General features: G+C 39.6%; 1 protein-coding gene across 3 annotated transcripts in view; it reads right to left on the reverse strand.

Moving 5' to 3' along the window:
• Window positions 1-15,930, reverse strand: part of FOCAD (focadhesin) — a 311,528-nt gene that overhangs the window by 11,617 nt on the left and 283,981 nt on the right. For 2 of the 3 annotated variants that reach the window (XM_029202338.1, XM_029202336.1), the window contains exons 36-39: window positions 6,536-6,664; window positions 4,254-4,369; window positions 1,430-1,690; window positions 144-233 (exon numbers count right to left, since the gene is read on the reverse strand). In XM_029202338.1, the coding sequence (XP_029058171.1) occupies window positions 144-233; window positions 1,430-1,690; window positions 4,254-4,369; window positions 6,536-6,664 (596 nt within the window). Of the gene's footprint in view, window positions 1-143; window positions 234-1,429; window positions 1,691-2,547; window positions 3,333-4,253; window positions 4,370-6,535; window positions 6,665-15,930 lie in introns of those variants that run through there. The other variant, XM_029202339.1, reaches the window with a different exon arrangement.

Here is a 15,930-nt window from a genome sequence, read left to right on the forward strand (position 1 = left end):
CCACAGTGAAAGAGATGGTTTCCTGAAATTAGCCAGTAACAAACAAATATGAAGCAAAGCTAGCTTCAGCCAAAAGGATACTATAATCATCTCAAGTGTAATTTCCACCTCAATAATAAAAAAACACATAGATATGTTATTACCTCAGTAATCTGGGCAACCCGATTGGCTTCATCGTCTGTCATTTCCGAGAGGCATCTTGCTACACTGATATACAGCTCTAGATCATTTCTCTGGTAAAGAAAAATCCAAAGCATGTCAAAATACAGTGTAAAATAACACGTATGCTCTCAATGTTCTGACAAAATCATTAGATTTGCTTATATCTCCACGAACAGCAGCTGCTGAGATTTTAATTTTAACCAAGCTAAAACCTGTGACCGATTTTTATCATTTAAAAAACACCTTTCGGGCTTCCCTCGTGATGCAGTGGTGGAGAGTCCGCCTGCCGATGCAGGGGACACGGGTTCGTGCCCCGGTCCGGGAAGAGGGCCCGTGAGCCATGGCTGCTGAGCCTGCGCGTCTGGAGCCTGTGCTCCGCAACAGGAGAGGCCACAACAGTGAGAGGCTCACGTACCACAAAAATAAAATAAAATAAATAAAAAAATAAAAAACATCTTTCCTGTTATTGCGTGTATTTTGTTTGACTGTACTATTTTCTTCTTATCAGAACCCATCATTCCGAATGGATTTTTAACTTCTTTGTACAACTACATTTCAGAAGTCTGTTGGGGGAGAGGCAAGGCTAGTATTAAGTCACTTGATGTAAATAGTGGGTCAGACAATACGCCCAAGGACTCCCCAGGTGTAAAGTATAAGGGTTTCTTTTTTTTTATTTTTAAAATTTATTTATTTATGCCTCCGTTGGGTCTTTCTTGCTGTGCCAGGGCTTTCTCTAGTTGCAGCGAGCAGGGGCTACTCTTCGTTGCAGTGGCTTCTCTTGTTGCGGAGCACGGGCTCTAGGCGTGTGGGCTTCAGTAGTTGTGGCTCATGGGCTCCAGAGTGCAGGCTCAGTGGTTGTGGCATAAGGGCTTAGTTGCTCCATGGCATGTGGGAGCTTCCTGGACCAGGGTTCGAACCCATGTTCCCTACATTGGCAGGCGGATTCTTAACCACTGTGCCACCAGGGAAGTCCAAGTGTAAGGATTTCTGAACGTGCTCATCTTCTACGGGCATTTGCTAAAAGGCCTAAGAGCAAACTTCCTGGTGCCGCACTGGTTAACCTGCTTCTGAGCGTGCTCAAAACTTTGGTTCTAAATATTCAACCTCAATTTAGATCTTGGAAGCAAACATTCTTAGTGAAGAATGTGGTTATTTCTTGCTAGCCTTCCCACCACATTCTTAAAACATATACCTCCCTGCTTTGCCAAAAGGCTTTAAAAAATCCCAAACATAAATTGTCAGGAATGTAAATATTTTTGTTCCTCACCCGAATCTTATTTGGCAGAAGGTCAAAAATTTTCCCAGTAGCTTTGCTGAGCAGACTCCAGAGGTGGTAGGCAGGGCTGGGCTGTTTCATGGCCTGGCTCAGACCCTGTAAGGCACTCGGGCATAACTCAGGTTTGGAGAGTGGGGAAGCTGCTTTAAAAACTGTCACCATCAAGCTTTCAACAAAACCCACGATCTGTTCATCAGAGACGTGTTTTATCCACGAAGGCACAGATAGCAGGAGGTATTTCTTGATATTCAGCTGAAAGCAAAACAGAAGAGGTCAGATGTAAACAGGCAAGTCTGGGTTTGTAATGCTCAAAACCTCTAGGTCATCACTGTGTTTGAAAGATAAAAGGTTCAGGTGAAACATAAAAAGTTCAGGTTGTTTCCTAGACCCTCATTTCCCCACAGCTTCATGGTCTAATGGACCACCGATGCATGGAATTTTAGCGGCTGCGGTGACTTCTGATCCAGGGTGACTCGTGTGGATATACGGTATCTGCCAATCCATCTGTGAACTACTCAGCTTAAACCTTGGATCTCTTCAGCAAGGGGAATAAAATGCTACTTCTAAAAGAACATGACAGTTGCTATTCAGTCTTAAAAGGTCACATTCTCTGGCAAGAAAAGCTCCTGAAGATGAAGGCTCAACTGCTGGAAATCGACTAAACAGAATATCTATTATTATTCATTTCTTCTTCTGAGGAAGAATAAAGAAATAATGAGGGGAACTGGCATTCTGGGGCCATTTCTGAGCAAAGAAGAACCAGCCAAGCGTGTGGAACTGACCATAGCATCTTAAGAGTTCAGGAGTGCTAAGAAGGGGCATAGTTAATGATAGCTGTGAGCCACAGACTTTGAGAAAGCAGGCTTCAAAAATTCTTAGAAACATTAAGTATGATACTAAAGGAGCAGCAAGTCTAAAAGAAGTGCTTTAAAAAATAAAATCTGACAAAAACCAGTATATTTCAAAAAAAGATCAATGTAGCTTCATGAGTTACAGAAGATTTCATGTTAAAAAACATGCCATTTCAGATCATTTTTTAAATGAGCAGGTATATAATTTAAAAAATGAATTTACAAACTTAATTTGTTAATTAACAAAGATAATAAGAAAGGTTCCCAATCAAGGACAAATGCAAAAAAAAAGAAATAGGACAGATCTAAAAGAGAAATGGAAGGATAACTAAAACCTAGAAAAATGTCTGAGATCAAAAAAACAGGCTGTTAGAATTATAGATGATTCAAAAGGAAGGAAGCATTAACAGAACAGTGTTCAAGACACAGGCTTTTGAGTCAGCCGGACTCTTCCATTTATTTGCTATGTAAACTTTGCTTAACCTCTATTTGCTTCAGTTCATCAACCTATAAAATGGGAATAAAATCTACTTCTCAAAAGTGAAATAAACCAGACACAAAAGATATAATACTGTACAATTCCATTCTAAAGAATTTCTAAAGTTTATATGAAATTTAAATTTATATGAAAGTTCTTTAAAGAAGGCAAAATTATAGAGACAAAAAGAACAGTAGTAGCCTGAGTCTGAGATTGGGAGTGGGGATTAACTATAAGTAGGCACGATGGAACTTTTTGGAGTGATGGAAATATTATTGGTGATGGATGAAAATATATAAATGTACTAAGACTCATCAAATTATACACTTAAAATAGCCATATTTTATGGAATATAAATTATAACTCAATAGAGCTGTAAAAAAAAAAAAAATTGGCCTGTCAGGGTTGAAGAGAGATTAAATCTGATGTCTGAAAGTACTCACTGAGTGCTTACCAGTAGCAGGTACATAACCAGTGCTCATTAAGTGGTAGCTAAATGGGAGCTGTTTGGAGCAGACAGGTAATAACAGCTGATGGAAAGGACGCAGACCTCAGTAACACTGACCTTCAATTAAAAAGAATCAGGAGATGTAGGAAAGCTTAAAAAAAAAAGACGTACAGAGTAGAGACTAAAGCCAAAAGACTGAGGAAATAATAAGAGGGTTTTGCACTATCCTCAAAGAATTAAAGCTTCCTAGAATAGAAGAATAACGAAGAGGAGATCATTTAGCTTGTAATTAATTGGTAAACCTCTAAGGAATCACGGAATGTGGTTTTTTTGGGGGGGGGTCCTACCTTGAAATGTACCCAAAATTATACATCTTTAAATAATCTCACATCTTTAAATAATCTCACCTTATTCTTCCTACCTACCCTTAGAAGGTAGGAAGGTGCCCTGGAAGGTGCTGGCCCCCTCTATCATAAATACCAGGCTAGATCACTTCTCCCTCAGCACTTTACTCAAGCTGAACACCATTGGCAGAGATGTTCTACTCTCTCCACATACACCTTCCCACTTACATTCCCTTGTGTCTCTAACTTGATGCCTAATGAAATCCTACCAAGCCTTCAAGGCTCGCCTTAATTGCTGCCTTTCTGTGAAAGGGAGGGATCATTTATCCAGTGTGTGTGGATTTGCCTTTCTTTTAATACCTGCTGAAACGACTGCATATCATATAAACAAACTCAGGTTCCAATAACTGTACAACTTTCTACCTGTATGGTCTTGAGAAAGGAATTTTAATATCTCTGATCATCACTGTCCCTTCTTCTTGTAATAAATGGTAGCTGAAAGCATGAATGGTGATGGCTATGGCAGAGTTCTGTGTCCCACAATTTTCCAATTTGCTGTCCAGCTATTGTCAAGTCCTCACTGTGAAATCCCATTTGTCCACTCTTGACTTTGAGAGCTCAACACAAATGAATGTTGATCTCCCCCAAAAGAACCATATCCTCCTGTTGCTCAACATCCTTAATTACTACATACACTCAGACCATGGATCAGTGGTGGCATCACCCATATTCCCAACAGTGCAGCGACATTCTGGGATGACTGAGCCTGGGTCACCATAATTTCAAGACACAGTTGCTGAATCTCTTCACCTGAAAGAGAAGAAAGGAAAAAAATATCTCTAATATAGCTGCTTCTCTTAACTCATTTTCAGTCTTCAATGTCTCAAATCAGACATCTAAATGTAAAAGAACTTGTGTGTGATGTCTAAAGGTAATGGAACTTCAGCAAACCATAAGGTATTTCAAGAGACGTTTTTAGTTACGAAGCAAAAGAATGTACCCATTGTATCAGAGGCCTGAGTTTTGGAACTGGCAAGGATCTTGAAATAGCTCAGGAGAGTTCTCTTGTGATGTCCAGACAAACCTAAACACTCAAATACTATTAAAAATTTGAGAAAATTCTAGCTAAAAATCTCTTGTTTCTGTTTTTCTCTCCTCTCCATCTTACATTTAGCACATAGACAAATCTGGAAGGACTTAGAGATGTATCCACGTTCTCTAGTGACCCAGTCTTTTTAAGCCTGATCCCAGTCGGCAGATGCATCTTCCCAACCAGACCTTTTCTTCTTTTTACTAAGGATTTTTACTAAAACACCAACATCTTCAATATAGCACACAAAAGCAGGGGAGGGGCAGGGGAACATATTTTTCTGGAAACATAGTATGGTGAGATCTGGAAGCACAGTATGGTGAGATCATATCTTATATAGGATTAGGTTCAAATGAAAGCATTCAAATGAAAATTGTGTTCAGTCAAAATAATCTTTGATTATCCCTTAAACTGTACATAAAGTATAGTATACAAATCTTTTTGTATATCATATGTAAGTAAGCACCTACTGTAAAAGAGCACTCATGGCAAATACACACACATATACAATTTATAGCACTGTTAAAGTTGTTCTCCCTCTTTTTTTTTTTTTTGGAGGTGGGGGGCCAAATACATGCATCTAAATTTGCCTATGCTAATACTCTAACTCCATACTAGAGGTTGCTGTGGACAAACTGAGATGTGCATTCCCTTTGCCTCTCACCACAAAGTACCTGTGGTAAACAGAATAATGGCCCCCAAAGATGCCTATATCTAATCCCCGGAACTTGTGAATATGTTCTCTTGTATGGCAGAGGAACTTTGCAGATGTGATTAAGGTTAAAGACCTTGAGATAAGGAGATTATCCTCGATTACTGAAATAGACCCATTAACCACATGAATCCTTAAATATGGAAAACCTTTCCTGTCTTCAGAGAACCAGAAAGATGACAGCATGAGAGGTCTTCAGCCCTCTGTTGTTTGCTTTGAAGATGGAGAAAGGAGGCCACAAGCCAAGGAGTATGGGCATCCTCTAGAAGCTGGAAAAGGAAGGGGAATGGATTCTCCCTGTCTTAGTCTGTTTGGACTGTTATAACAAAACACTACAGACTGGGTAGTTTATAAACAACAGGAATTTATTTCTCACAGTTCCGATGGCTGGAAGTCCAAGACCAGGGTGCCAACATGGTTGGGTTCCGGTGAAAGCCCTTTTCTAGGTTGCAGACTGCTGATTTCTTGCTGTGTCCTCACATTGTGGAAGGGACTGGGGAGCTCTGTGGGGCCTCTTTTATAAGGGCACTAATCCCATTCATGAGGGCTCCACCCTCATTACCTAATCACCCTCAAAGGCCCCACCCTCTAATACCATCACATTGAGGTTTAGGTTCTCAACATATGAATTTTCAGGGAACACAAACATTCAGGCCACATCACTCCCCTGGGCAACTAGGAAGGAATGCTGTTCTGCTGATATCTTGATCTTAGCCCAGTGAGAACCATGTTGGACTTCTGACCTACAGAACTATAAGATAATAAATTTGTGTTGTTTCAAGCCACTAAGTCTGTGGTAATTTGTTACAGCAGTAATAGCAAACTAATACAGCATCCCACAGGGCATTTCCTTGAAACCTGGAGTTCTGAAAATGCAGCCTGATAACCATCAAACCAGGCTTTCTGGGACCTGCACCACACGCCCAGCGACATGCACCATCTCAGTCGAGTATTGTTTTGATGACTGCATCTGGTCTGTGTCTTCAAACCTCCTTCCCCTCCCCCTCAGCTATTTAGAAAGTGACTCAATGAAAGTAACCCAGCTGTCCCATCCAAGAAGACAAACCTCAAGTACCCAGACATCCATCCAGTCACTACCAATTGTGACACACAATTTTCTATTCAGGTCACATCCTAAAAGCAGAGCCTGAAGACCTAAAAACATGATATTTACCAAAGTTTAGCCTCATAAGTGGAGAGAGGAGTGCAGCCCAGTTCACAGGAGGATACTGGTAGCTTTCTCCAACAGTTGCTATGGGTTTCATCACAACTTTGAGAAGGGAAGGAGGCACAGATTCAGGACCTGCAACAGAAAGGGAAAAAATAATAAAATACTTCAACAGCATCATGAAACCGGAACATGCCAACTTTCCCTCCTTTCTACTAGTTTCAAAGGATTTGGTATCACAGCTTCAATTGTGTTCAACCTTTCAATTCTCACTTGCTAGAAACTTTGCTCCCTCTGTTCTTCTCTCTCTTATTTGTCTCCAGTCTTTCCCTCCTGCCTGGATAGGAGTATTCCACATTGCTACTTAACTCTCTTCCATGTTCTCTCATGTCTTTTCATCGAGCTTCCTACAAAGAGTAACTTACTCTACATTATTGCCTTATTGCTCACTCACTCCTTAATCCACTTCTAGAAAAGGAGACAATCACTACCACTCAGGTCCATCTCCTTCTCAGGAGAATTGTTTACCTTCAGTCCCTGTGGCTCTAAATGGTACATTCTGTCCCATGTGATCCCTGCTTCTTCTTCTCCTCAGCCTGTGCCATGGCTGACTGCTCCACAGGTGAGCACCGGATATAACAGCTAATCCATAGGTTAACCAGCTATCTGTGACATAGCACCATGTTCTTTTCTTTTTATTTTTTATTTTTCAGGTGGGAGGTAATTTGAAATTGAAAAAAATGAGACACTCTAGCAGTTCTAAGTGCAGCCATAAGGTGAAGCCAGGGTTGGAGTAGCCATTGAGGGCCATATAGAAGTGAAGTTACAAGGAGGTCAGAAATGATGTATGAAAAAGTAGCAGACCAAGAAGGAGAAGTAACTGCAGCAGCAGGATCAACATAAGCAGCAGAAGGGAAATCAGCATTAGCAGAAAGAGAAGCAGAATCAGCAAAAGGAAAAGCATCAGCAGGAAAAGGAAAAGCAGGGGTGGAATCAGCAGATAAAGCAGCAGCAGCAGACACCGAAACAGGGGAAAGCAGAGATGGGGGCAGAGTCAGCAAAAGGAAAAACAGCTGCAGAAAGGAAAAGCACGGGAGAAGGAGAAGCACAGGAAAAAGGAGAAGCACAGGAAAAAAGGAGAAGCAGAAGCAGAAAAAGCAGCTGACCTGGAGACCCTGAAAAGTGCAGAAGCAGAAGTAGGGGCAGAGTCAGCAAAAGAAAAAAGAGCTGCAGAAATAAGAAGCATGGAAAAAGGAGAAGCACAGGAGAAAGGAGAAGCAGAGTCAGAAAAAGCAGTAGAAAAGTAGAAGTATCAGCAGATGCTGAAAACAGGGAAGGAGAAGTAAGTGGAGAGTCAGCAAAAGGAAAAACAGCTATAGAAAGGAGAAGCACAGGAAGAGGAGAAGCAGAGGCAGAAAAAGCAGCAGAATCTGCAGACCCTGAAAAGTGGGGAAGCAGGAGCGGGGGCAGGGTCTGCAAAACGAAAAACAGCCACAGAAAGGAGAAGCAGAGGCAGAAAAAGTAACAGAATCAGCAGACTCTGAAAAAGGGAGAAGCAGAGGGAGGTCAGAGTCAGCAAAAGGAAAAACAGCTACAAAAAGGAGGAGCATAGGAAAAAGGAGAAGCACATGCAGAGTCAGCAAGAAAAGTAGAACAATTAGTAGAAGTTGAAAAACAGGGAGAAGCAGAACCAGAAGCAGAGTCAATAAAAGGTCAAACAGTCAAGAAAGGAGAAGCATAGGGAAAGGGAAAAGGAGAAACATATAAAAATGGGCAAAGAGTCTGAAGACATTTTCCCAAAGATGGTACACAAATGGCAACAAAGATATGAAAAGATGTTCAACATTACTAATCATCAGAGAAATGCAAATCAAAACCACAATGAGACACCACCTCATGGCCATTAGGATGGCTACTATTTTAAAAAAAAATGTGTTGGTGAGGATGTAGAGAAATTGGAACCCTTGTGAACTTCTGGTGGGATTATAAAATAGAACTGTTATGGAAAACAGTATGATGGCTCCTCAAAAAATTAAAAATAGACCTACCTTATGACCTAGCAATCCCACTTCCAAAAGAACTGAAAGTAGAGTTTCGATGAGATATTTGCATGCCCAAGTTTGTAGCAGTACTATTTTATTTTTTGACAGCAAAACAGTTACTTTTTTTGTTTCGTTTTCAAAATTATATAATAATTTATTCACATAGTTCAAAAAGCAGAAAAATCATTATTTTTTAGGCAAATAAAGCATATTATAACTCTCCGTTCTACTACACCTTATTTTTCTCACTTATTGATGTGTCTTAGAGTCCTTCCCTATTAGTACCTTTTTTTTTATATACAGCAGGTTATTATTAGTCATCAGTTTAATACACATCAGTGTATACATGTCAATCCCAATCGCCTAATTCATCCCCCCACCCCCCAACCACTTTCCCCCCTTGGTGTCCATACATTTGTTCTCTACATCTATGTTTCAATTTCTGCCCTGCAAACTGGTTCATCTGTACCATTTTTCTAATTTCCACATATATGCGTTAATATATGATATTTGTTTTTCTCTTTCTGACTTACTTCACTCCGTATGACAGTCTCTAGATCCATCCATGTCTCAACAAATGACCCAATTTTGTTCCTTTTTACGGCTGAGTAATATTCCATTGTATATATGTACCACAACTTCTTTATCCATTCATCTGTCGATCGGCATTTAGGTTGCTTCCATGACCTGGCTATTGTAAACAGTGCTGCAGTGAACATTGGGGTGCATGTGTCTTTTTGAATTGTGGTTTTCTCTGGGTATATGCCCAGTAGTGGGATTCCTGGGCCATATGGTAATTCTATTTTTAGTTTTTTAAGGAACCTCCATACTGTTCTCCATAGTGGCTGCTATCAGTTTCCATTCCCACCAACGGTGTAAGAGGGTTCCCTTTTCTCCACACCCTCTCCAGCATTTGTTGTTTGTAGATTTTCTGATGAAGCCCATTCTAACTGGTGTGAGGTGATACCTCATTGTAGTTTTGATTTGCATTTCTCTAATAATGAGAGATGTTGAGCAGCTTTTCATGTGCTTCTTGGCCATCTGTATGTCTTCTTTGGAGAAATGGCTATTTAGGTCTTCTGCCCTTTTTTGGACTGGGTTGTTTGTTCTTTTAATATTGAGCAGCATGAGCTGTTTATATATTTTGGAGATTAATCCTTTGTCCATTGATTTGTTTGCAAATATTTTCTCCCATTCTGAGGGTTGTCTTTTGGTCTTGTTTATGGTTTCCTTTGCTGTACAGAAGCTTTTAAGTTCCATTAGGTCCCATTTGTTTATTTTTGTTTTTATTTCCATTACTCTAGGAGGTGAAACAAAAAAGATCTTGCTGTGATTTATGTCAAAGAGTGTTCTTCCTATGTTTTCCTCTAAGAGTTTTATAGTGTCCGGTCTTACATTTAGGTCTCGAATCCATTTTGAGTTTATTTTGTGTATGGTGTTAGCGAGTGTTCTAATTTCATTCTTTTACATGTAGCTGTCCAGTTTTCCCAGCACCACTTATTGAAGAGACTGTCTTTTCTCCATTGTATATCCTTGCCTCCTTTATCATAGATTAGTTGACCATAGGTACGTGGGTTTACCTCTGGGCTTTCTATCCTGTTCCATTAATCTATGTTTCTGTTTCTGTGCCAGTACCACATTGTCTTGATTACTGTAGCTTTGTAGGATAGTCTGAAGTCAGGGAGTCTGATTCCTCCAGCTCCATTTTTTTCCCTCAAGACTGCTTTGACTATTCGGGGCCTTTTGTGTCTCCATAAAAATTTTAAGATTTTTTGTTATAGTTCCGTAAAAAATGCCACTGGTAATTTGATAGGGATTGCATTGAATCTGTAGATTGCTTTGGGTAGTATAGTTGTTTTCACAATATTGACTCTTCCCGTCCAAGAACATGGTATATCTCTCCATCTGTTGGTACCATCTTTAATTTCTTTCATCAGTGTCATAGTTTTCTGCATACAGGTCTTTTGTCTCCCTAGGTAGGATTATTCCTAGGTATTTTATTCTTTTTGTTGCAGTGGTAAATGGGAGTGTTTCCTTAATTTCTCTTTCAGATTTTTCATCATTAGTGTATAGGAATGCCAGAGATTTCTGTGCATTAATTTTGTATCCTGCAACTTTACCAAATTCACTGATTAGCTCTAGTAGTTTTCTGGTGGCATCTTTAGGATTCTCTATGTATAGTATCATGTCATCTGCAAACAGTGACAGTTTTACTTCTTCTTTTCCAATCTGTGTTCCTTTTATTTCTTTTTCTTCTCTGATTGCCAAGGCTAGGACTTCCAAAACTATGTTGAATTATAGCAGTGAGAGTGGACATCCTTGTCTTGTTCCTGATCTTAGAGGAAATGCTTTCAGTTTTTCACCATTAAGAATGATGTTTGCTGTGGGTTTGTCATATATGGCCCTTATTATGTTGAGGTAGGTTCCCTCTATGCCCACTTTCTGGAGAGTTTTTATCATAAATGGGTTTTGAATTTTGTCAGAAGTTTTTCTGCATCTATTGAGATGATCATATGGTTTTTATTCTTCCATTTGTTAATATGGTGTATCACATTGATTGATTTGCGTATATTGAAGAATCCTTGCATCCCTGGGATAAATCCCACTTGATCATGGTGTATGATCCTTTTAATGTGCTGCTGCATTGTGTTTCCTAGTATTTTGTTGAGTATTTTTGCATCTATATTCATCAGTGATATTGGTCTGTAATTTTCTTTTTTTGTAGTATCTTTGTCTGGTTTTGGTATCGGGGTGATGGTGGCCTCACAGAATGAGTTTGGGAGTGTTCCTTCCTCTGCAATTTTTTGGAAGAGTTTGAGAAGGAAGGGTGTTAGCTCTTCTCTAAATGTTTGATAGAATTCACCTGTGAAGCCATCGGGTCCTGGACTTTTGCTTGTTGGAAGATTTTTAATCACAGTTTCAATTTCATTACCTGTAATTGGTCTGTTCATATTCTCTATTTCTTCCTGGTTCAGTCTTGGCAGGTTATACCTTTCTTAGAATTTGTCCATTTCTTCCAGGTTGTCCATTTTATTGGCATAGAGTTGCTTGTAGTAGTCTCTTAGGATGCTTTGTATTTCTGCGGTGTCTGTTGTAACTTCTCCTTTTTCATTTCTAATTTTTTTATTTGAGTCCTCTCCCTCTTTTTCTTGATGAGTCTGGCTAATGGTTTATCAATTTTGTTTATCTTCTCAAAGAACCAGCTTTTAGTTTTATTGTTCTTTGCTATTGTTTTCTTTATTTCTATTTATTTCTGATCTGATTTTTATGATTTCTTTCCTTCTGCTAACTTTGGGTTTTGTTTGTTCTTCTTTCTCTAGTTCCTTTAGGTGTAAGGTTAGATGATTTATTTGAGAATTTTCTTGTTTCCTGAGGTAGGCTTCTATAGCTATAAACTTCCCTCTTAGAACTGCTTTTGCTGCATCCCACAGGTTTTGGATTGTCATGTGTTCACTGTCATTTGTCTCTCGGTATTTTTTTATTTCCTCTTTGATTTCTTCAGTGATCTCTTGGTTATTTAGTAACAAAGTGTTTAGCGTCCACGTGTTTGTGTTTTTCCCCTGTAATTCATTTCTAATCTCATAGCATTGTGGTCAGAAAAGATGTTTGATATGATTTCTATTTTCTTAAATTTACTGAGGCTTGATTTGTGACCCAAGATGTGATCTATCCTGGAGAATGTTCCATGCAAACTTGAGAAGAAACTGTAATCTGCTGTTTTGGATGGAATGGCCTATAAATATCAATTAAATCCATCGTCTATTGTGTCATTTAAAGCTTCTGTTTCCTTATTTATTTTCATTTTGGATGATGTGTCCATTGGTGTAAGTGACGTGTTAAAGTACCCCACTATTATTGTGTTACTGTCGATTTCCTCTTTTACAGTTGTTAGCAGTTGCACTATGTATTGAGGTGGTCCTATGTTGGGTGCATATATATTTATAATTGTTATATCTTCTTCTTGGATTGATCCCTTGATCATTATGTAGTGTCTTTCCTTGCTTCCTGTAACATTCTTTACTTTAAAGTCTATTTTATCTGAAATGAGTATTGCTACTCCAGCTTTCTTTTGATTTCCATTTGCATGGAATATCTTTTTCCATCCCCTCACTTTCAGTCTGTATGTGTCCCTAGGTCTGAAGTGGGTCTCTTGTAGACAGCATAGCCTGTGTCTTTTGGTTGGAGCATTTAAGCTGTTCACGTTTAAAGTAATTATCGATATGCATGTTCCTATGACCATTTTCTTAATTGTTTTGGGTTTGTTTTTGTAGGCCCTTTTTTTCTCTTCTGTTTTCCACTTAGAGAAGTTCCTTTAGCATTTGTTGTAGAGCTGGTTTGGTGGTGCTGAATTCTCTTAGCTTTTGCTTGTCTGTAAAACTTTTGATTTCTCCATCGAATCTGAATGAGATCTTTGCAGGGTAGAGTAATCTTGGTTGTAGGTTCTTCCCTTTCATCACTGTAAGTATATCATGCCACTCCCTTCTGGCTTGTAGAGTTTCTGCTGAGAAATCAGCTGTTAATCTTATTGGAGTTCCCTTGTATGTTATTTGTTGTTTTTCCCTTGCTGCTTTCAATAATTTTACTTTGTCTTTAATTTTTGCCAATTTGATTACTATGTATCTCGGCATGTTTCTCCTTGGGTTTATCCTGTACGGGACTCTCTGGGCTTCCTGGATTTCGGTGGCTATTTCCTTTCCCATGTTAGGGAAGTTTTCGACTATAATTTCTTCAAATATTTTCTCAGGTTCTTTCTCTCTCTCTTCTCCTTCTGGGACCCCTATAATGTGAATGTTGTTGCATTTAATGTTGTCCCTGAGGTCTCTTAGGCTGTCTTCGTTTCTTTTCATTCTTTTTTCTTTATTCTGTTCTGCAGCAGTGAATTCCACCATTCTGCCTTCCAAGTCACTCATCCATTCTTCTGCCTCAGTTACTCTATTGATTCCTTCTAGTGTAGTTTTCATTTCCGTTATTGTATTGTTCATCTCTGTTTGCTTGTTCTTTAATTTTTCTAGGTCTTTGTTAAACATTTCTTGCATCTTCTCGATCTTTGCCTCCATTGTTTTTCCGGGGTCCTGGATCATCTTCACTATCATTATTCTGAATTCTTTTTCTGGAAGGTTGCCTATCTCCACTTCATTTAGTTGTTTTTCGGGGTTTTATCTTGTTCCTTCATCTGGTACATAGCCCTCTGCCTTTTCATCTTGTCTATCTTTCTGTGAATGTGTTTTTTGTTCCACAGGCTGCAGGACTGTAGTTCTTCTTGCTTCTGCTGTCTGCCCTCTGGTGGATGAGGCTATCTAAGAGGCTTGTGTAGGTTTCCTGATGGGAGAGACTGGTGGTGGGTTGAGCTGGGTGTTGCTCTGGTGGGCACAGCTCGGTAAAACTTTAATCCGCTTGACTGCTGATGGGCGGGGCTGGGTTCCCTCCCTGTTGGTTGTTTGGCCTGAGGCAACCCAACACTGGAGCCTACCTGGGCTCTTTGGTGGAACTAATGGCAGACTCTGGGAGGGTTCACACCAAGGAGTGACAAACTGGATAATCTAGATGACATGGACTTCCCAGAACTTCTGCTGCCACTGTTCTTGTCCCCGCAGTGAGCCACAGCCCCCACCTCCACCCCGCCTCTGCAGGAGACTCTCCAACACTAGCAGGGAGGTCTGGTTCAGTCTCCCCTGGGTTCACTGCTCCTTCGCCTGGGTCCCGATGCACACACTAGTTTGTGTGTGCCCTCCAAGAGTGGAGTCTCTGTTTCCCCCAGTCTTGTTGAAGTCCTGCAAACAAATCCCACTAGACTTCAAAGCCTGATTCTCTAGGAATTCCTCCTCCCATTGCCGGACACCCACGTTGGGAAGCCTGACGTGGGGCTCATAACCTTCACTCCAGTGGGTGGATTTCTGTGGTATAAGTGTTCGCCAGTCTGTAAGTCACCCACCCATTAGTTATGGGATTTGATTTTGCTGTGACTGAGCCCCTCCTACTGTCTCATTGTGGCTTCTCCTTTGTCTTTGGATGTGGGGTATCTTTTCTGGTGAGTTCCAGTGTCTTCCTGTCAATGATTGTCCAGCAGCTAGTTGTGATTCTGGTGTTCTCACAAGAGGGAGTGAGAGCACGTCCTTCTACTCTGCCATCTTGGTTCAGCTCCTCCGTAGCAGTACTATTCACAATAGTCAAGAGCAACCCAAATGTCCATTGATGGAAAAATGGATAAACAAAATGTGATATATACACAGAATGGAACAGTATTCAACTTTAAAAAGAAAAGAAATCCTGTTATATGCTACATGTCCTCAACCTTGAGGACACTATGCTAAGTGAGATAAATCAGTCACAAAAAGACAAATACTATATGATTCCACTTATACCTGGCATCTAAAATAGTCAAATTAATAGATATAGAAAGTAGAATCGTGGTTACCATGGGTCAGGGAAGGGAAAAAGGGTAGGTATTATTGCTTAGTGGGTACAAAGTTTCAGTTTTGCAAGATGAAAAAGTTCTGGAGGTTAGTTTAACAATGATGTGAATATACTTAACACTATATAAATGTATACTTAAAAATGGTTATGATGGTAAATTTTATGTTATATGTTTTTTATAATTTAAAAACAGTTTTAAAAAAAGGAGAGACTTTTGGTTTCCAGTTCTGCATGTAAGGAGCTTGGAAGTTACCACTCTGGTATAAAAGTAAAAAGCTGAACAGACTGAAGAATCAACAACTCTTCTTGGATCCTTAAGAAAGGGAAGAACACAGGGCAAACTGCTGCCTCCAAGACTAGAGAGACAGACAGATGAATACAGGGAGTCATGGCTTATCAGAGCAGAGACTCATGAGTGGATGCTGCAGGAACAGTGCTGGGGTAAGAAAATCTGAACTACAATTGATGCAATGCTGGAGGCTCTGTGTGGACAGATCTATGCCCACAAATTTGATAACCTAGATGAAATGAACCAATTCTTTGAAAGACACAATCTGCCAAAATTCATATAAGAAGATACAGACAATCTGAACAGAACTACATCTATTTAAAAACTGAATCAATAATTAATAACCTTCCAAAAGAGAAAGCAACAGGCCCAGATGGGTTCACTGGTGAACTCTACCAAACATTTAAAGAAGAAATTATACCAATTCTCTTTAATCTCTTTCAGAAGATAAAAGCAGAGGGAATACTACCTAACTCATTCCATGAGGATGGCATTACCCTAATAGCAAAACCAGACTAAGACATAAGAAAACTACAGATATTTCTTATGAACATAGATGCAAAAATCTTTAAGAAAATATTAGCAAATTAAATCCAACAATGTATAAAAAGAATTATACACCACAACCAAGTAGAACTTATCCCAGGTATGCAAGG

Source organism: Monodon monoceros, unplaced genomic scaffold (genome assembly GCF_005190385.1).
Source record: "Monodon monoceros isolate NGI ecotype Baffin Bay Population unplaced genomic scaffold, NGI_Narwhal_1 Super_Scaffold_5, whole genome shotgun sequence".
Taxonomy (NCBI): Eukaryota; Metazoa; Chordata; class Mammalia; order Artiodactyla; family Monodontidae; genus Monodon; species Monodon monoceros.